The 22,176-nt window shown below is 44.4% G+C and overlaps 1 protein-coding gene across 1 annotated transcript in view; it reads right to left on the reverse strand.

The window, feature by feature from the left end:
- Positions 1-1,230: 1,230 nt before the first annotated feature.
- The window catches only part of TOGARAM1 (TOG array regulator of axonemal microtubules 1), a 31,045-nt gene continuing 10,099 nt past the window's right edge, over positions 1,231-22,176 (reverse strand). The window contains exons 6-23 of the mRNA XM_026051509.1: positions 21,484-21,680; positions 19,968-20,200; positions 18,108-18,208; positions 16,983-17,150; positions 16,379-16,477; positions 16,106-16,272; positions 15,315-15,483; positions 14,870-14,998; positions 12,685-12,838; positions 11,996-12,101; positions 11,367-11,602; positions 7,776-7,934; positions 7,185-7,311; positions 6,809-6,927; positions 5,216-5,405; positions 3,799-4,018; positions 3,162-3,248; positions 1,231-1,762 (exon numbers count right to left, since the gene is read on the reverse strand). Coding sequence (XP_025907294.1) covers positions 1,509-1,762; positions 3,162-3,248; positions 3,799-4,018; positions 5,216-5,405; positions 6,809-6,927; positions 7,185-7,311; positions 7,776-7,934; positions 11,367-11,602; positions 11,996-12,101; positions 12,685-12,838; positions 14,870-14,998; positions 15,315-15,483; positions 16,106-16,272; positions 16,379-16,477; positions 16,983-17,150; positions 18,108-18,208; positions 19,968-20,200; positions 21,484-21,680 — 2,915 coding nt within the window. The 3' untranslated portion in view covers positions 1,231-1,508. The remainder of the gene's footprint in view (positions 1,763-3,161; positions 3,249-3,798; positions 4,019-5,215; positions 5,406-6,808; positions 6,928-7,184; positions 7,312-7,775; positions 7,935-11,366; positions 11,603-11,995; positions 12,102-12,684; positions 12,839-14,869; positions 14,999-15,314; positions 15,484-16,105; positions 16,273-16,378; positions 16,478-16,982; positions 17,151-18,107; positions 18,209-19,967; positions 20,201-21,483; positions 21,681-22,176) is intronic.

The raw sequence follows: 22,176 nt of genomic DNA on the forward strand, positions 1-22,176 counted from the left end.
AATAGTTTTTTTTTTTTTTTAACAGCTTTTACTTTCTCTGAATCAAATAAATYAAAAAATAAGTAAATAAGGGAATAGGGTAGAACTTGGTCACTTTTTCATCACATCTACGCACACACAGTGAATGTTTCAGACAGGGYCTGAACTCCATGTCATGACTTCCAACTAAAGTCCCCTGGAGCGTCTCCAAGCGAGCCCTCCCGCTGCCGGCTCTCCAGGAACCCAAGGCCGCGGCCGTGCCCGGCGCGCAGGCCCGAGGCCCGCGTGGCGCCAGGCCGCAGCCCCGCGGGGCCCGTTTCGCCCATCTCGGGACTTTCCGCACCCTGCGGTGACATCCCGCTCCGCGCGCCCCACGCAGCGGCCCGGGGCGCCGCGCGCTCCCGCCGGGGCCTCGCCGCGCACGCGGCAGCGCCGTTTTCCAGCACAAACGCGGGCACCGGACACGTTCAGGGCCGCCCGCCGCCTCACGGCCGGGCCCCTCCCCCTCCCCGGGCCGCCCCGCGGCGCGGCCTGCGCCCGCCACGCGAGAGGCCGCAGCCGCCCGCGCGGAGGCCCCTGCGCGCGGCCCCGCGGTGCCTCCTGAGGCGCTTCCCCGCGTCCCGAGGCCCTCAGGCCGCCGCTGCGCGCCCCCACCTGCCGCCGGGCTCGTCACCATCCGCCCGCCGCGCGCGCGCTGACACCGCCGGGCCCGGGAAGAGCGAGCCGCGCYTGCGCACAACGCTTTACGCCGCGCCGCGCCTGCGCGCAACGCTCCGCGCCGCTCTGCGCCTGCGCATGGCCCCCGCCCGCCCCACGGCGCCTGCGCACGGCTCCCTCCCACCACTCTGCGCCTGCGCACGGCACCTGCTCGTCCCCCGGCGCCTGCGCACGGCTCCCTCCCGCCGCTCTGCGCCTGCGCGCGGCACCCGCCCGCCCGCCCCACGATGCCTGCGCACGGCACTGGTATGGCGCCTGCGCACGGCACTGGTATGGCGCCTGCGCACGGCCCTTTCCCGCCGCTCCGCGCCTGCGCACAGCGCCGCACGGCCCCTCCCTCACCGCGCAGGCGCCGCGGCTGCTTCGCTCCCCCTCCCCTCCCAGTCCCCCCGACGGGCGGGAAGGGCAGGAGGCGGCGGGCGCGCGTTACAGAAATAAATCCGTTTATTGTCAACGGTTCCTCTGCAAAAYGGGTACAGTACCGGGGTGGGGGTGCCCGGGCCCGCGGGGCGGGCCGCCAACAGCCCGCCTCACTCCTGAGGGGCTCCCGAGGGAGCAGGCGACGCAGCAACTGCCCAGAGGTGGAAGGGGGGAGTGAAACACAAAAATACACCTTTTCCCGCAAATCGTCCCTCCTCACCGCCCTCTGCAGCATTCCTCKTGCATTTAACAGGCATAAGGCAACATGTCGAAACGTGATTATGCAATTAAAAACAAACAGCGTGTGTTATTCGTTACAAACGTCCCATGGGCGGCAGGGCTGCGCGCGGGGCCGGCTCTGCCCTCGGCAGCGGGGCACGGCTCCGGCCGCTCTACGTGCCCATCTCCAGGACCTCCTCCAAGCTCCTCTGGATGTGCGGCGGCTGGGAGGCGGCGTGCGCCAGCAGGCTGGCGCCCATCTGCGCCGAGAGCGCYCTGCACAGCTTGGCCGTGGCGGCGCGGAGGCTGGCGCCGGTGCCGCACGGCGAGCCGCCGCCGCCCGCGCTGCCCAGCAGGTGCCACAGCACGGCCAGCACCTTCTGCTCCACGGCGTGCGGCCTCCGCGGGTACAGCTCCGTCACCAGATCTGCACGGGGCAGAGCGAGCGGCGCGTCACGCACCCGCGCCCCGCTGCCGGCCCCACACCCAGCACCAAGCGCCCCGAAAATCGACCAGCCGACTACCGAAGGGTAACACGGGGTATTTTGTGATTCCTCATCTATCACCCAGTCCCTATTTTGAACTCAAGGAACAAAACAGCCGTAAGTTATAAATACATGGCAAGCTGAAATATTTTCCACACTTGCACAATGAAATAATGGATTTAAGTATTTGCAGGCAAATAGCAGTCACTTTGCTAGAACACATATTACATAGTCTTCTGATGTTTACTACAAACTCCTCGAAAAAATCCTGGCAGAACCAAACTGCTCAGAGCTGATGATTAGTACTGTTCAGTAAGTCACACAGTTTCATTTCCTCACTACTATACAAATTATTACACAAACTCATACATATGCTSTAGGTGTGCCTGCTTGAGCAGGAAGGTTGGACTAGATGATCTCTMGAGGTCCCTTCCAACCTTTAAGATTCTGTAATTCTGTGAAATACCTGCCCTCAAAATAAACTCTATAATCTGTTTGCCCTTGTTCACATCAAAGGAGAATTCARCATTCTATTATAATTTATTTCAAGTTGATAATCTCCACTATTAAAATTTGTATGCATCTTCTAATGAAACTTACCTTTTTTTAAAAAAAATCTTTTAGTACCAGTTGAGGAAGAGCACCATTATGAGGCCTGCAATTTTTGTGGTGGGTGCAGCTCAGTTTGCCTGCTGAACCCCRGTAAGGAGTACTAAGAGTGAGAACGAGACCCACTGGGAAAGGTAAACAAGCCTAGAGGTAAAACTGCAGCACTTCAGGAGGAATCCTTGGAGAAGGGGTCATCTTCTCTGCTAGGAAACCTGAAAAAAGTTATTCCACTCTTTTCTTCCGGACAAGGGTATGGAGGAGCAAGAGGGAATAGGACCTGAAGCAAATAAGGGAATTAAGCAAGACAAGGGCTCTCCTCAGCAAGGCCAGCTGTCCGCACAGAAAATCGTATGTTTGCCTGGGAGACAGAAGGAGGCAAGTCAGAACCCAAGCCACAGCAGTGCAGCACAGCACAGTCAGACACCGACAGAATAAAACTCTTTACAAAATARAACTCAGTCTCTGCATTTCTGTTCTAAGGCCAGCAAAGCTTCAGGTCGTCACGTAACTTGCAGGGGATATCTGACAATAATACCATAATCTTTTGTTTTGTCAGCACCAGCTATTTACATTGGAGGAGCTGAAATTTGACAATGCTACATTATTAATGCTTGTCATGTACCGGGACTGAAGGGCAGATCCGCAGCAGGCAACAGCCCTGTAACCACAATGAATTTGCATCATGAGGATGTATACAAATAAACAAACACGCAAAGCAAAATGTAACTTTACCAGCAAGCTTTTCTGTCATGTCCTGTTTCGCTTTTCCATTCAGAAACTGGGCTTTTGTGCAAAATGGCTGGAGAAGCAGGTAGTTGTCTAAATTCAAAGAAAAACACGTTAGAAATCACAAAACCAAAAAATGGAAATAATTACCTTATTTATTATATAGTCACTCTAAGAAACAAAGCAATGTAATTTAAGCATGAAGACATACTCTTAATGATCCTGCACTTCAACAGTCAGCCAGCATGGAACATTTTCATTTACTGAAAATATCAAGATTCTGCTCCAAAGCCAAGATGGCTGAGAAAGAAAATTTGCTGTGGCTTGTAGAAAAGAGCAAAAATCCAGTTCTCTGGGCTGCTTAGAAGTCTCAGGAGTTTCACATGCTTCTGAATAATGAAATACTTGCTACGAAAATATAACAAAAGCACTTGCACATTTACAATCAGTCCAGCTAGCAATATTTTTTATCAGATTGGCAAAACACTGAAAAGTTAAGATGACGTGTCTTTTCATGAAAGTGAGAATAAACTATTCTTACACAATACAGTGTCTGGATGGAAATTATTTTATAGACCAAATCTTTACACTTAAAATTTATTGATACAATTAACTTTTGAAAAAATAATAGTGAGTAAATTACCTAAGTGTTGACATAGAGCCTGAATAACATTTGTGACAGCTGCATAAATCCCTGGATTTTTGGAGTTCAGGTTGTTGTCTACCATGGCAGGAATGAGCATATTGATCACAGGTGATAAGTTGTCTTTCAGCAATGGAATCATCTTGTGCATGGTCTCCAAAGCCACCTGATTCACTTTACTATTGGAGTCATGCAAGCGAGACTTGAAAGCGTCAAAGATCTGAAAATAAAACAGCCAAACAGCATTCACTGGAATTAAAAACCAATGTGTGAGGTAGATGTTAAACTTCCTGCTCTATATTTACACTTTCACTGTGCATTTTCTCCAGAGAAAGCTCAGCTATGCAAAAAAAACTGGGATTTTATTCTGCTATCAAGAAAACTGGCATTTGATATTTGCATTCTGTGTATGATTCAATTATATCCAACTTAATCTGATTTTGAATCTTTCCTATGCAACATAATACATCAACCAAATGTAACTTTCAATATTTTTCTGCCAAAAACAGTATTTTTAACAAGTTAAATTCTGTTAGGCAAAAAGAACATCCGTCTCCAGCATCTTTGAGTTCTATGTTCCATTTCCCACAGCACACCCTGAGCTGGGTCTAGGCTGAATCCGTGCGTGTCATTCCGACATGCTGTAAGTTGCCAAGGTTTGTTTCTGCCTTTTGGAGGTGTAAGTAACAGGTATCCTCACAGAAARCCTCTTTTCTGAACTTCTCACCATTTGCTCATATTTGGACTCTCCCCTGACAGTTCCTAGATCGCAATTCTAAACTTCACCTCTTTTAGAAGGGTATCCAATCTTAGTTAGAAGATTTCAAAATTATTCACAGGTGGGATCCTGGCAAGTTTCACAGCAATATTTTGTAGCTTCAAAGCAAAGACACCACTGTTAAAAGGCAATTTGATTCTGCTTCCAATYTGTCTATCCTTAGCTTACAACTGTTGGACTCACAGAAAATCCTTTCCTATCAAAAACAGTAAGTTCCTCAAGCTGCTATCACAATGAAGACACTTCCTCACTTTTTTTCCTGCACAAACATGCAAACAAATTTCATGTTTGTGTTTCAGAGTCAGGTTTTCAGATCTTGATTTCTCATTGCAAATCTTTTTGTAACCTGTTCCACTATTTTGAGCTTTCTTCAGCAGCAGCATAAGAGAAACTGCATGTATTATTCCAGAAAATAGTCCCATGAATGGGGACTCTACGTGAAATCTTTCAGGCTCCTCCTATTTACCTCCAACTACCTTCATAGCTCATGTTATCTCTCTTCTAAGCATAACTGACCTCTTTCTTGGTGTTTTCTTGGAATCTCTTTTAATGTGCGTGCCCGGTTATTCAGATTTTCAGCAGAAAATACAGTGACAGCAATTTCAAGACTGTTGAAGAAGGATATTTCTGGACAGTTACCTTCACAATGTTTGCAACAACAAGGTCCTGATTGTTCTCTGTATCTGATAACAGCTGCTTAATTCCATTTATTCGATCACGAAAGTCTTTTGCATTCAATAAATCTGTAATGACTTTAACATATTCCGCAGTTTCTAGTGAATTATGAGGAACTGTTTTTCTTGGAACTTCACGAGCTTCTACAGACTCTCTATTGTAAAAGAAAGATGTTAAGTTATTCATTGCATGCATAATCARTCAGGAACAGGAGTCCTTAATCAAGACATCACCCTTCAGCAGAAGTGCAGGTATCAAGAGCGTACAGAAAAATCTCATGATGAAGGCGGTCTCACATTTTAAATATGATTATTTAAAATAATAACAATTATTATTGTTTCCTAAGTCTCATTCCACTCTGAAAGCCTATCTGCCACCACACAAGAGAGCAGCTACAGCTACATGGGAACCCTATGCTTTCCTGGCCAGGCAGGCACCTGTTATGGAGGTACCTTCAGGGTGAGGTGAAGTAGAAGACTACAGCTCAATTAAAGTGTAATGATGAGGCTAAGGGACTAAGCAGGAACAATTTATTTGAACTTTACACAATTTATATGATAAATGATAACAGATGAATTTTATCACCGTGAAAAATAGCAAGAGTTCAAAGTGTTTCAAAAGTTGAAAGTGATGAAGAATCTCAAGTGCTGCAGCTTGACTGAACAGACTGAGAATCTCTTCCTTTCTGTTTCTGACTAATGAAAGCTTAATGGCTCCAATTTATCTGAAGTACAAATGAGTATCTTGCATCTGCAGACCAGTGCAGATAGGTTCCCTAGCTCACTTGTTAACACCTGAGCAAAGCCTTTGATGGGGCACGAAACAAACACCTTTGGGCTCAAGCCCATTAGCTCCGAGCTGGTGGATGGCACCAACACCCACCTGCCCTGGGCTGAATGCAGTGGGGAACATCTCCTACGTGGAAATGGCCTTTTAGCTTTACATAGCAAAGCAAAAACACCATCATGCCTCAAGTTCTGATCTTGAATAGTGGAGAGTGCACGAAAGAAATCTGCTCCCAAATAGCTGCACCTTCCTAAATCTGAGCTAGTCACAGCCCCTACAAACTCTGTGCTCTTCAATACAGTTTTTTTGGTTTTTACAGATCAAAAGAAGACCTATTAAGAAGACAAAACAGGAAACCAAATATGGGGCCAATATGTTCTACGATCATCACCATCCCAGATAAAAATCACCTGATTCTTTAGTTGTCCAGATAAGCACACAACGAAATAATCTGATCTCTGAAGTAAACTGCAGCTACCACCATCTGAATGGCAGCATCTTGAGCTGACAGTCACACGGGTCAACTGTGAATACATGCGCTTTGTACTGTACATATTTTCATATGCAACCGATAAAACAGACCAGCTATAAATGCACAAAGCAACTTTCATATTGTTATTTCCCAGATAAATCCTCTTTAATAGGTAACCACTAAGTTTCACTCTTTCCTTCAGGTATGTTCAATTTTCACAAATTTGAGAATGTTCAAACAGTCTTTTCTTGTGCACAGGTCTGTTACTAACAGGGTAGAACACTTGGTAATATCATTACCTCTCACTGGGGTTGACAGCATCTCTGGAAGTAGAGGATGACCTCGAATGTCCAACACTACTGGTATGGGAACGTCTTCCTTTTGCTGAGGGGGTATCTAATGGCATCTCCCCCAGACCCTGCACGGAGATGAAAGGATTTATTAGCACTGCTGGAGACTCTAACAGAGGCAAGTGACAGCTGTGTGAAGTGGAATAGGAAAGGGCAGTTGACCACGTGTCTGCAAGGAATTAGCTGATAAGCAGTAATTTGCTCTGCAGCAGTCCCTTGATTACTTGCAATTCTCTGAACACATCTTTCCCCTTCCTGGTACCAAACAGCTACTGGTACCAGTTTACATCGCTCGCCTGTTGCACAAAAGCTTTTTTCCACATACCTTTTGACGCAGATTGCTAACACACTCCTTAATGTAAGGCAAGTCCTTGGCTGGCACATACTTCTCAAGCATTTTATCAAAATCAGGATGAGTCATCATACTGAAGAGCATCTTTCGCCCATAATACCTGCAAGGCAACAGCCCATGACGTACGAATCTGTCAACATGGGTTTGCTCCRTGACTCCATTGATAATTAGATACTTGTCATTTCAAAACATGAACGTACAGGAGGGTAGTTATCCGTGYGGGCAACCTGAGCGCCTTCCCGCTCCCGCACGGCGGCTACGGCCAGCACGCGGCACCCGAGCGGGAGCGCAGCGCGCCGGGCAAGGAGCGGGCCTCCCTCTCGAGGCCGCGGTGTCTGCTGCCCGCAGTCGGGCAGTGCAGCCCTGCTGCTCCCAGCGCGGGTGCCCTGGGGCTGCCGCCACGCGAGAGCGCGTCCGGGAGCCCCTCTCCCTCCCGCAGCCCGCGGGGCACCGGGCAGGACGTTCCGGTGACCTCACTACACATGTCACCAGCAGCCACCCCCTGCCTCTGCAGGGCAACGGTGAGCTGCGGCGCCCCGACCSGACCTCCGCTCCTCCACCAACCTGGTTTCCTGGGAGCCGTCCTGCGCAAACCGGGCTGTGGCAGCCAAGATCCTGTCGGTGACATCCTTGGCTCCAGAGAGCACCCGCGCAGGGCCCATGCGCTCCACGACATCCGCGAGGTGCTGGGCTGTGCATCTCCTCACCGCCGTGTGCAGGTGGCTGAGGAGGAGAGAGGCGCTCAGCAGGACGGGGCCGCGCGCGGCACCGCCTGTCCTGCCGCACACGGCACCGACCGCCACCGAGACGCCGCTCGCRTGCGCGGGCCCGGTCCGCCTTTACCAAAAAGCCAGAAGTGACACAGAGCAAAGCACTCAGCTTTTTAAACCGAATTTCATTTCATTCGCTTAAAAAATGTAGCTACAAGAATGCAGAGTGAAAAGGGAAAAAATAACGTCCTTTTTGTTTAAAGCCAGTTTAATTCTCCTGATTTCTTACTAGGCAGAATACTGCAGCTCTGGGATTGYTTAAACAGGTTATTTTCTTCTTTTTAAAGCCAAAACTTTAATTTGCTTAAAAGAATTGTAAAAATAATTTTAGAAAGATCACTATTAACAAGTTCTTTCCAGATATTTTATGAAAAAGAAATTCCTATGTTCTGACCCACATCTYATTTGTTTATATCATTTTAAAATTAAATAAAGCAATATTCTATTGACTTGTAAAAATCTTGCTAAGTTTACTTTATACAAGAGATCATCAAATACCTATGCTGATGAAATAATGGAATCAATTTTCAACTCGTGTAGCAAAGTAGCCTTACATATAAATTATGCTGCTGATCCCACATAAGTTTGCAGCATACAATTCAACTCCACAAATTCAGAACATTCTAATTTTATTTTCACCTGGGATAAAGATGGTTATTTTAAGATGAGTTTTACTGCACAATAAGACATTTCTATGGTTTATCTTTCATAATGCAAATGTAAAACAGACCTAAAGGGGAGAGCAAAGGAAAAGATCTGATTCTCTAAGTCATGGCAGAGGCTCCCTAGCGATTCAGACAGACGGAAAGATCCAGCGATCCCCGATCTCCGTGTTCCCGTTTCGTCAGGACTTTGGTTTTCTGCCACTCCACGTGTGCCACAGCCTCCCTGCAAGGAAAGGCGCCGCGCGCCCAGCCGGCAGCAGACACCCAGGCAGCTCGAACGGCTGCAGGCTGCTCCAAGGCCGCTACCTGGGTCTGCTAAACAGCAAAACGTGGCCACGCAGAACCCAATTCAGGTTGCAAAAGCGGTGCCACAACCTGGCTGCCAGCGTGCTGAACTCTGCGAACGCAGCGCTACTGCTGGCCAGAGCTGAGCAGCCTCATCAAGACTGGCTTTGACTCGCCTGCAGCTACAGCCGCGGGGCACGCAGGTGTCCCCGAGCACACAGGTTTCCGTGAGGACGCAYGTGCCCCCGGAGCTTTGTAGAAGGAAAACAGCACAGAGGATTCCTAGCACGTGCACCGACTGCGGAACAACAACTGAGGAGTTCACAGGTCTCATGAAACTCGCACGAGAAGCCCCCACTCCCCACAAGTACCTGCTGCTCATGCACAATAGTAAGACATTTCAGGGTATGCATAAGAAGCTAAAATTAACTGATATGGACAGCAAAGGTGACTGAAGTACTAATGCTGAGATTTCAGATCTAGCCCTGCAATCACAATCTTGGACCAAGCACCTACACAGAGAAGTGGGTTTTCAGCAGCAATCCGGTATCTTTACAGTAGTGTCACAGAAAAGCAAATAAAAATAAAAATGTTTTTCCTTATTATTGGCAAAGTTCATAGATGATGAGGAACCAGTATAGGTACCTATTGGGTTGCAAGTGTTTATGATCATAGTAGACTTCAAACATGCAAACCAGAAAATACACACATTTTAGATGATCTTATGATTTTGTAAGCCAACCCATAACTGTTAACGTGAACGCAGAGGCTGTGGTGAATCAAGCAACTCAATGTATAAGCTGCATTTCGTATAATCATGCAAACATGTCAAACCTCAAGCTTTCCATGTTAGACCAAAGAAAAGTATCATTCTTCTCCCAGATTTCATCTTTAAATATAATTCTTACATTCACTGCCCCAGGCTCAAGAGACGATAGCTCCACAGGGCCCATTTCTCCTAGAAGGCCAGAGTTGCATGAAGTCAATATAGGCAAGTTGCAACTCACAGGGCTACTTAGGCCTGACCCACCAGGGCTACTTAGGTCTGACCCACCAGCTGCTGGCCTTGGAGGCACGCTGTGATCCTTGACTTGAGTCACCTCTCTAGCCAGAGGTTTCTTAGCTGCAAAGTTCCTGCTTCAAATGCTGTATTCAGACCCACAGCTCAGGCAATTTTTTTTACTTCATACAGCTGAAAATATATTTGAGTCCACAAATCAGAGGGTCAACCTTCACAGGCCTAGAAATGTCGGGACCAAGCAGTGCGTTTGAAGCTGCTCCCGCGCAGTGGGGATCAGACGGAGCCCCTCGTGCTCAGGAGCGCGGCCTCGGCGAGGGGCAGCCGTGCCCGGGCGCCTGCGGAACCTCTGCRCGGCTCCGCAGCGCGGCTGCTCTCCGCGCCTCTTCCATGCCGAAACAAACGACCACAATAACGAGCAAATTATTTAACTTCCAAGGCTTATATCTGCTGCTCAGTTTAACGTTCAAATAATGGAAGGGCAGTTCTTATTGCCTTTCATTCCATAACCACCGACTTCCCAGGATAGGAAATGGGAAGGAAAATATTTTGAATCCAGACTCTAAGAGTTCCAGCTGTGCAGCAGCCCTTACGTTCACTTTACACCACCGGGCTTCACATAGTGAACATAGGGAACGGACTACGAGAAATTCATACCCTTCTAAGCAATGGCAGGTACATTACAGCATGACTAGAACTAACAACACATCCAGCACAATCTAGCCRGTAGGTGTTCGAGTAAGCATTCTGACACAGTGAATGAGGATATAAAAGGAAGAAGAAAAACATATGTTACAGGTAAGGTGTAAGAAAATACTACCACTTCTGCTGCAGAGCAAAGCAAGCTAAAGGAAAGAATCCAACTATGAAAACATAAATGGGAGCTAGTCAGGTGTGAGGTACGCAAGAACTGGCCACCATCACCTCCAGGAAATTGAAGACAAAAGACATTGACCAGTTAAGTCTAAGAGAGGAATATAAACTGGACCACCACGACTGCATTCAGAGACATGCAGCTGAAAAGTATTGTTCTAAAGAAAAAGTGTTGAAGAAGTTATAAAAGAGCCCTTTGGCTGCAGAACAAATGGCAAAGGAGAATGCTAGCTGAGCTTTCCTAGACCATGAATAATAGTTTCTTGGGACTACTATACTAATACTGAACAGAACTACAGAAGTCTTGCAAAACTACAAGAAAATATAAGCAAGAGTCAATTCTTTACATAATGCAAAATAAAGAGTGTGTATGTGGGGGGGAACCTGTATTTTAATTATATACCAAAAGAGATATTCCCCTGAACATAAGTTTTGCAGAGATAAGTTGTTATGGTTTTAATCTGAGGAAAAAAAAATAATTACTCTTCTTGACTGCTTAATCTAYTGATAAATTATTTCTCCATGAAGTCTTGGTAAGAATTACCTTTGCCCTCCATTTATCAGAGAACAAAGTGCACGTGCTGGAGTCACGTTATTAACCATAGCCTTCAGTGCTTTGTCTACATCTTCCCTTATAAATGTGTTGGATTCACCAGCTTTGTGCAACAGGACTTTTACTGTATTATCTAGTTCTTGATCCATGTTCTTTTTCAGGTAGGTGAACAAATCCCCTAAACAGACCACAGCAGCTCGAGAAACACCTGAGCGTAAATTCTTGACCTGCACACAGAAAAACCCAAACAAACAATGAATATTGCTTATAAATATACTTAAAATCAAGTAAAGCTTAATGTTTCCCATTGTCATTTTTAAATAACTTTAGAATCAAGTGAGAAATAAATTTCTCACTTGATYCACAATGTGTGAGAGTTAAAATATATAAGCATTAGAATGCAATAAAGCATAATCTAGTTGCCAGAAAGTCAAATAAACTGTTGATAACTGAAGTATGACCTGCTTCACTGAACTACAGATTCATCCTTTAGAGAAAGGCCAAAACAGAGAAAATGAACTACAAATGAATATGCTATTTCATGTCAAGGTATCTTAGAGCTATAAAATACATATACACACATACATAATCAGTGCAATATTCTGATATTAAAATTTAACCTCTTGAGCCACAGCCAAACTTGTTTCATGCAGTTTTACAGTCAGAATATCCGCGTGGTAGGCAGACAAACATCTCACAAAGTTCAAGCCTTCAATTTTCTTCTCCCTAGTTAAAGTAAATATTTAAATTCAAAACATTTGCTATTTTCTCAGAAAAAAAAAGATATAGAAATAACAAGGCACAAAACAGTGAACAAATTAGCTTGTAAATAGCAATAACATTTAAAATGGGAAATTCTTTCACAATARGTCTCTCCTTGATGTGGTATTAGAGCTGTGTTAACAGACCAGCCTCTAAATCTTTTCCTGCAAATCTGTCTACATCTTGTGGTAGAGTGAGAAAGGGATTATTTTTCTTCACAAAACAGAAAAGGTAGCACTGTCCCTCCCATAAGGGCTGCAGTAAAACCTTGCATTCCACAGAAAATAAACGAGAGGATACTTATCAGTGGGGGCCCTACACAAAGCAGGGCTTAGACTTCAAAAAAAAAAAGAAGTTTCTGAAAACACAAAGTATCATTTTACAATAGTTCCAATTTAAACTAAATTCACACAGAAAAAATATCTATGTATCCTTCTCGTGCAGCCCTTGGAAGGTTACCTCCATTTGGCCAGTTTGTTGAAGGCAATGCTATGAGCAGCAGTGCCTTGGGCAGATGGGCAGGCTCTGAACAGACCTTCACACTCACCAGTCATCATCAGCTAAAAGTCTTAGCGCTTCTGTGAGAGCTGTTTCGGGTTTGGAGAAGGGCTGCAACTCAGATGGATCCATTATTTCCGGACTGTGAGTGACCGATGGGGTCCGGTCTTTATACTGCCCTCGTGCCCCAGGAGAAACTTCATCTGCATAGTCAGAAAGCACAACAAACAGTCAGCACAATCAAGAAATCAGCTCCTTCAAARGAAGAAAATACAAAAAGTTTGAGGTTTATAGAGATTGCTGCTACTAAAGGACCAAGATGCCTGAAAGACAACCTTTCTGTTGCATCCTCTACATACCGGCACAGGTGATTGAAAATCTGCATACAATTACCCACATACAACCACTGCTTTAAAAAGTCGCAAACACAAGTGTAGTTTGTTTGTTTGTTTCAAAGAAAAATAGAAGCACAATGTGTGAAAGCCTGATGTGGTGAAACAAAGCACCTAGGTAAGACTTTATCTCACAGTTGAAACTGAAAATCATTGCATTTAGTTTAAAGCAATTTCAGCTTTCAGGAGAAATTTGATTCACAGATTCACAGAATATTTAATGTTGGAAGGGACCTATAGAGATCATCTAGTCCAACCTTCCTGCTCAAGCAGGCACACCTACAGCATGTGGCACAGGGTGGCATCCAGGCGGGTTTGGAAGACCTCCAGAGTAGGAGACTCCACAACCTCCCTGGGCAGCCTGTGCCACTGCTCTGTCACCCTCACAGTAAAGAAGTTGCTCCTCACCTGGAGACGGAACTTCTTATGCTTCAGCTTGTGGCCATTACCCCTCATCCTATCGCTGGCCACCAGTGAGAACAGCCTGTCCCCTTCCTCCCTGCATTCTCTCTTCCTGAACTTAGACATATTAATCATATCCCCTCTGAGCCGTCTCTTCTCCAGAGAAAACAGGCCCAGCTCACTCAGCCTCTCTTCATACGAGAGATGTTCCATTCCCTTAATCATCCTGGTTGCCCTTCTCTGGACCCTCTCCAGAAGCTCCACGTCCCTCCTATACTGGGGTGCCCAGAACTGMACACAGTACTCCAGGTGCGGCCTCACCAGAGCTGAGTAGAGGGGCAGGATCCCCTCCCTTGACCTGCTGGCAACGCTCCTCCTGATGCAGGCCAGGATSCCATTGGCCTTCTTGGCCACGAGGGCACACTGCTCACTCGTGGTTAACTTGGTGTCATCCAGGACTCCCAAGTCCCTCTCCGTGGAGGTGCTTTCCTGCAGGTCGACCCCTAATCTGTACTGATGCCTGGGGTTATTCCTCCCCAGGTGCAGACCCTGCACTTGTCCTTGTTGAACCTCATGAGGTTCCTCTCTGCCCAACTCTCCAGCCTGTCCAGGTCCCTCTGGATGGCAGCACAGCCCTCCGGAGTGTCGGCCACTCCATCCAGCTTGATGGACAAATCTTGTGCTATCGAACAAAAATTATCTAGTTTCTGTAGACTGAGARGATGGGAAAATTATAATTGTGAGCAATTGGCTACTGACAAATAATTTTGTAAGGTATGCAGTCACAAAAATAAGTAAGCACCACAAAGTAAGTGTTGTTAACATAAAACTTTTAGTCCAATGTACAAATGAATTCCATTTTATATACAATAATAATCAGATTGAGTTCATTGTAGCATAAAGTTCTTCTTATCTGGCAAACTAATTTATTGTCGTATTAAATCCAGTACTCTGTCAAGTTTACAATGCATTCTTATTTCTTCCAGTATTACAGACCACTGGGAAATTCCCAAGCCTCAGACCATAGCCAACACGAGCTTGTATTCTGAAAAGTTTCCACTGAGCATCTTACAGGCATCTCGGTGAAAACATACCCTACCCAGAARTGTTTTTCTTGGGTCAGGAAGTATCCAGAGGACAGCCAATTTTCCATCAGCATTTTATATCATTTAAGTCATTGAGCAAGGTGAAAAACTCTAGTGTTTGAAACATTTTCCTAACAAATTAAGGTTGAAAAATATTTTGAGGTGTCAGTGGTGAGTTCTATTCCCTTCCTCCCCACTCCAGTCATTTCCTAGAGCATCTCAGGCCAATCTATCTTACAGATAAATCGTATTAAGCCTGATCCTATTTTGGAACTCTCACTCTCCACTCGTCCACAAACATTTTAACATAGGCTTTTACATATGGTTTAGTCATTTATGTTCAGTCACAGCTTACCAGCATCCAGCATGGCTGAACATTGTGTCTTCTTCAAACTGGATGTTCTTTTTAATGAAGGGCTCAAGACAATGTTTTCTAATGGCGAAGATTCACCTCTTGATGATGCCAATGTATCTCCATAAAAATCTAGAAAACAGAAAGAAACATCCAAGCTAACAACAAAACCAGAAAATGACTTGGAAATGACTTGTATTTTAAGTCTTAACTTGCTTTTTGTATTTTTTACTAATTGCATTTTTTCAAATATTTCTTCTAAGCACTTTGCTCTCCATTTTTTGTACTGCAAAACCTATAAGAAATGTCTGGAGAGCAAATAGCAAGGTAAAACTCATTAAAGTCATACCTAAGGGTCATAATCTTTAAGAATTATCTCAGAATTATAATTTCAACTTCATYATCATTTAAGGAACATTATGCATTTAAGATAACCATTAGTTCTCACTTTCTATTGTCATTTTCTCTGGTTCATTCATCTTGATTGTTGCCCAGGGATTTTCTTCTTTTACTTTGAGGTCTTTAACTTTGTGTTGTTCCTTGTGATTTTGTTCCCTTTCTTCTTTTTTCTTCTGCCTCATCTTATCCTGGGCAGATTTTGACATGGCAACTTTTATCTGCACAAAATTATTCCACCATTAGGAGATGTAATAATAATTAAAAAAAAAAAAACAAAAAAAACCACTATTATTGCCCTGTTAGAGGTAAGAATGCAAATTCCATATGGACTATGTCAAGAMAATCAAGTTTATTTCATATTTATTTATGACTCGAAAAAGCCAGTCCATTCCAGCCTTTTATTAGCGTGCAAAAAAACCCTGAAGTTGACAATTTATTGAGGAAAATATAGCCCCCCTTTTTATTTAGTCACTGTTAGAAAAATAACTCTGAATTACAAGAAACTTCTGCTTAATGTAACATTCTGCAATATAACATTTATACGAAAGAAACTGTTCTCATTATAGTTTGCCAAAAAAGTTAAATGAGCTGTTCAGAACAATTTGCACACAGACAACCAGATGTTGACAAATGAGTTSCCATTATTAACCCAGCTTTAGTCTTCAAAATGTAATGGGACTCCTTGACTAACATAAGGATTTGTATTGCCAGCCACCTGAGCTATGAATTAATGCTTCCTAATCAAACTCTTCTTTCCCAATATATAAAACTATATATGCAGCTGTGTTCATACCTATTAAAAACACCAGCGAGGCAATGAAATCGTCCTGTAATTCTTACCCCTTTTTCGTCTTCCCCGTGGAGAAGGGCAGCGCTGCTCTGCCAGAGGCCTCTCGCACCGGCCCCCGGCGACGGCTCAGGGCCTGCTTTCACAGCCTGCTCAACCCCGCTCTCCACACGCGCTACGGAGCGGCCACACGGTAGCGTGGAAGAGCTCCCAAAAACACCTGGAAGGCAAATCATGCCGTGTCCTCATCAAAATAACCACCTCTGTAAAAAGACATTTTCCCCCATTTTAAAAACATGATAGGGATGATTTTGGTTTTGTAATACCTTTACCGACAACTGCTACTGAATCTTCTGGCAAGACCCTTGGTGAAATGAAATCTAGGCTGTTCGTTTGTTGAAAACTAGAAGTTGACCCTGTAAAACCTTAAAAAAGAAAAAGAAAGAAAGAAGAAAAAAACATTGATCATGCAAATCACAGAGTTTGCCCTTTTGTGTTTTATTCTTCTATGCTGACATCTGAATTCTTTATCGTATTTATAAATCATTGATTTTTTAAAAAAGTCAATGAAGTTTGCAAATATTGATATCCTCAGAATAATATTTACCATGCAGTAAATATAATTTCTTCCACAGTTGTAATAAGAGTAAATATTTGTAATAGAAGGTAACATATGTTTCTTTTAACGGTCTTAATATTCACACTGAGATAAATAATATTTTATCATTTTTTGCATGGCATTTACTATCTCCTGATCTTTAATTTCTACTGACACTCTAATTTTAGTTAATGTCAAATCCCCTCAACTGATTAGAATAGACTAGGAGAAAAAAAAAWAAATAAATAAACACCCTGAAAAGKGTTTTCTATAAAAGCTGGTCTGTCCTAAATGACAGGTCAGATGAACAGCAATGCAGCAGACTCACAAACCTTTTGAATGCCTAAAATTTCTTTGGTGTTCTGTGTTTTGTCTTTTAAAAATAGTAGGTGACACTTCACTTTGCTTCTTGTCTTCAAAATCATCACATCCATTGCCACATCTCAAATGCTGGTCAACTATGCTGACATTCGAGATCTCTTTATTATGAAACATTAGTCCTGTAAAGGAAAAATAGCGAGTATATTTTATGAAAAGTTCTGTGTAATACAGGATTTTGAACTATATTGAGTTGACCTTATCAGTAAAGTAAGCTGTCAGCTCTTCACAAGAGGTCTGGTGCTGGTTGTTATGAGTGATCAGCTCGTTCAGCAAGTAAAATTATTATGCTGCTCATTATTTTACCCTGAAGGTCAACTTCTCACAAGAGATATTTTCATGTAATGAATGSTAAGGGTCAACCACAAAATGTATTACTACATATCTACAGAATTTGCTTTCCAGCCTAAGCTGTTGCTTGACAAACATGTTAGCTGATTTATTCTAAAAATAATCCTAACTAAACCAAGGGCCTTGGCAACAATCTCTGAAAAAAAAGAACAATTTCAGCACCCACTGTTGTTTTTTGAATGTGATAGTTTTGCAGATTACAGTCTTGTATGACGCCCTCCAATCTGACAACCACCAAGTTTTCTGAAAACACACCCAGCTGCTGAGGGGGTGCTCCGCAGCAGGCGTCCAGGAAGAGGGGCTAGAAGAGAGCCCAGAGGGCTCTATGTGCACAGAACAGAGCAGCACCTCCAGCTATCCACRAGGATATCAACTGCTTTCAACCTCTCACCCCTCTACTCCTATCTAGCTGGGGTCCAGTGAATTTCCAAACAATACCCTCCTGAATTTCAAAGGACACATACTCACAGGTGCTCTTTGTATGAAAACATTTTATCATGACATAGAAAAAAAAAAAAAAAAATTGAATTTCTTCTCACCTGCAGGATCACAGTATAACTCAGTTTGATCAAATAAAGTCTAGGTTTTTTTTTTTTTTTTTTTTTTAAGTGCTCAGGGTATAGTATCCCACTGACCAAGTAAGACCAAGTCCAGTCAGACACTAGCCAAAGCAATCCCTCTGGTTTATCTACAAAACCACTTATGTATTTATAAACACAGTAAAATACCTGTGCTGGAGGTCTGTTCTGGCCCATTAGTCTCTCTGCTTCTTGCTGAAGATATCCTAGGGGGCTGTAATTTGCTGCCAAGTAGAGGGAAGGTGTCTGACCTGTTACAATATAAAATACACCTTTATACATACAATTCTACACACTAGTCGAAGCCCACCTGAACAACACTTTCTAGCAGACACACAGACATATTTCAGTTTCTCTTCCCCACAAATATTCATACTCCTATAAATGTTCACACCCAATAAAAAAAAAATCAGTAAAATTATTGCAATAGCAGTTCCACTACTAAGAACACCATAATGACAATTCTTAAGACTAGACTTTACAGGAGGAGTAAAATTCACACACATTCAGAAAGCTAAGGAATCATTTATCTAGGGAACTAATACTGCTAACTGTAATCTGGCAAAGAACAGTAGAGCGACCCAAACTTCAGACTTTAAATTTTCAGAAATTAGCTGTGCATTCAGCTCAGTTTCCTACAGACAGATACTCACCAGAATAAGCTGTTTTATGCCAGATGATATTGACAGTTTTTTTATTATTTATTTGAATATTAAAGATGCTTTATTTTAGTGTTCATGTTAGCAACTGAGGGGAAACTTCACCAACACCAGTATCAAGCTCCTGTTGTTCATGGTACTGTATCAGTGGATAAAATCCTTCTAAAAGTAGTTACACAGAAGAAATCTGTAATTTTGTTGCTCACATTGTACCTATTTTGTGAATAGACAGTATCAGTCTCCAGTGTTGGTAAATTAGTATCAGATCTAACCTCTTTGATCAAGTATCTGTGAGTCTTGTAAAATATTAAGCTTGTGTGGCCGCAGCGTAACTGCAACGGTATGTGCCACATTCTGCAGTGTTATTCACATCTGTTCTGCTCAAAACCTTGTCTCAAATAACATCATCTGCAGAATTTTATAATTTTGATTTTTTGGGTATTCTTGCCTTCTCATATGTTACTTGAAAGGTTATTTTTGGAACTACAATTCAGCAGGAATGCACACATGGAAGACAGAAATTACTCCCGAGACTCCACAGCTGTGAAAACTCTGTTTCTGAACCATTCTAGTCTCTCCCTGTCTCAACAACCTTCCTTTTGTACATCCTTTCCTTTCCTTCCTATTTTGGCAATACAACCGTATACCAGTTTTAAAAGGATAAAGTCACCGTATACAAAAATACAAAGTATTCTAAGGCTCAGAGCTGCAAGCAACTTCACCACAGGCTCCAGGAGTGGACAGAAGATTGGGCACTGCAGAACCAGTAAAATTCTACAAAGTTTTATTTCATTAAAAAAATAGTTCATTTTGCTCATAATCAACTTCATATTCAAACTAACTCATAACATCACAATTTCTTCTCAGTAAAGTTCACTGAAGGCATTTTTAGTTTAGTTTGTCAATAAAAAAAAAAAAAGGAACAGCTTGTGCTTTGCAATAAGGAACACTGACTTTGCTTTCCTCTTATCTCAAAAGAAAAAAAAAATCCTGCTTAAATGTCCAGGCTGTAGTAAGTAAACCTTATCTCTCCTCTTAACTCMTTGTCCTTCCTCATTTGTTTCAGCTATGGTTCATGTACTTCCTATGACAGGCTAAAATCCTCATAAAATATTCACTGCCACTGGCAGGCCTTCAAGGGCACAGTGTTACTATGGCTGCACTTGGGACTCCGTCCAGTGAAAAGCTGCASCGAACTGGAACAAAATATTCCAGCAGCTGGAGTGCCGAGCAGCGTTTTTAGGCAGGGAAGCACCTGAYGAGTAAAACCAGGTTTACAGGACACAAAGCACAGGTTTCAGCCCTGGAGTGGCYGGCTAACCCCCGGCGCTGACCCACGCGCTGCACTCACATCACCCTCCTCCKGGGAGGCGCCGCGGCCACCGGCGAGGCCCGAGCCTCGCGGCCGCAGAGGCCGCTCTCGCTGCAGGAGCTGGCGCTCGGGGAGGACGCGCGGGAACCAGAGTCCCCGGGGAGATGGGGCTTGAGGGCGGAATCGGGACTCTCCAGGTCTGAGATGCTGCTGCTCAGCTTCGCCCTCTTCTTAGCTGCGCTGTTCCGCACGGATCGGAGGGAGCTCTGCATCTGGACAGGACAGAAAAGCAAACAGCAGTATTTACTCACTGCACAGGAAAAGGGCTTTCCTAAGCAAAAGCAAGGATGTTTCTAAACCTCTAGTTCAAATCCCTAAGGGCAGTTCAGCAGGCCCCAGCGGGGCAGCACCGCTGAACACCTGCACACGTTATGCRCATCTCAACACATTCACTTCAGGAGAACAATCATAATGCAAACAAACGCTAGCATTGCACAGAGGATGCATGCAGCTTCGTTTTGCAAAACACAAGGACAGACTGCTTGCAATCAGCTGCTCTCACTCTTTTCAACAGGCTGCAATAACTAAAATGTGTGGTGGCTGCAGCAGGGGTGGCATGCAGGGTCCCGGCCTTTGGCAAAGTGACCTGTGCAAAGCTGCAGACATGCACAAGTGCATCCTGAAATTCACTCACAGCTCCTACTCTAAACAAGCAGGAAAGCTGTAAGACCCTCACACCACTGCAGATCCTCTCCTCTTGGCAGGATATATATATTTGATTAAAAAAAGGAGATATTGGTTTGTGACATGAAAGGGAGGATTTGAGGATGGAGGAGAGAAACACAGTTTCTTTTTCCTCAACCTGTTTAGCACATCAAATTACTATGGGGTGGAAGGAAAAGATTGTGGAGCAGAGCCAGCAGGTCCTACTGCAACTGCTTCCAATCCACAGGGATCAACAACAGGATTTGAGAGCGGGACAGAAGCAAGCACAGCCCCCGCAGGACCAGGCTGGGCAGATCACAGAAACCCAAGCAAATGCAATGACCTCCTCWGCTCGATCTGTGTTAAAGAAGGTGGGAACATGTTTGTCCAGCTTCACTTCAGATTTTCTAATTTTACCCAGAAATGACTGAATTCTAATACAGCCAAGACACCCTGGAGTATCAAAGACAAATTTTAACAAATTTGGAAGACTGGGGAATCTGAATCAGACAAACCTTTTAGTAATAAAGTTACTCTGAGTCCTTTGCTATAACCAAAGAAAGAATTACTATTTAAGTCTGACACTAAATTTAAACTTTAAGCAGCGAGAACAGAAAGTGTATCAATGTCTATAGTTCCTGCCATGSTACTACATGATGATTTCTACTCTCAGGAAAAGAAGATATATTCACGTATGCGTGGTCTTCCTGAAGAGCTGCTGCACTGGGGACAGCGCAGCACAAAACCCACAAAGCAAACACAAAACCCACGTGAGCAAACATTTATTGTCATGCAAAAGAACACAACCAGCGCTCCCAGAAGCGCCCACCGAGCGCCCCCCGAAACCCACCTCGTGGGGGTCGAGCTCCTGCTCGCGGAGGCTGAGGGCGGCGAGCTGCGCTGCCAGCGCGGTGCCGGTGGCGGTGGCGGGGAGGCGCGGGGCGGCACGCGGCACGGCGGGCACGGGCAGGCCCCGCGGCGCCGCCGCGCGTCGCACCAGCGCCGGCTTCAGCGGCAGCGCGGGCGGCCCGGCCGGCGGCACGGCCCCTGGCGGGACACAAGCGCTCGTCAGGCATCGCGGAGCCGCGCGGCGGGAAAAACACGTGTCATTTAGCTGCAGTTACTGCTGTAAATGCGTGTAGGTTATAAATACACCTCAAGAACACGGTATGAGCAAATTGCATTTGTATGAACAGTACGAACATAGAAAGAACCACGCTGCGCTGGATCAAGGCCTGTCCCTGACCAAGGTAAAAATCAGATTTCTATACCATTCATCATTTGGAAAGTTCTCAGCATCGCTCCTCCAATCTCTATTTTCCAAATGCACCAAAAGAAAAACCAATTCTGAATACTGACTCATGCACATTTTCCAACATTTAATTTGACAAGGTAATGGAACGGTACCAGATATGCCTTCTTGCATGGCTTCTTCTATAACTTCCTGACTCTACATATATAAATAAAATATACATTGGTCTATTCCATGCACATGCACACCAACGTACACTTAGTACCTTTAGAAAGTACTGAAATTTATCTT

Source organism: Nothoprocta perdicaria, unplaced genomic scaffold (assembly GCF_003342845.1).
Source record: "Nothoprocta perdicaria isolate Ctin4 unplaced genomic scaffold, notPer1 scaffold_76, whole genome shotgun sequence".
In the NCBI taxonomy this organism is placed as follows: Eukaryota; Metazoa; Chordata; class Aves; order Tinamiformes; family Tinamidae; genus Nothoprocta; species Nothoprocta perdicaria.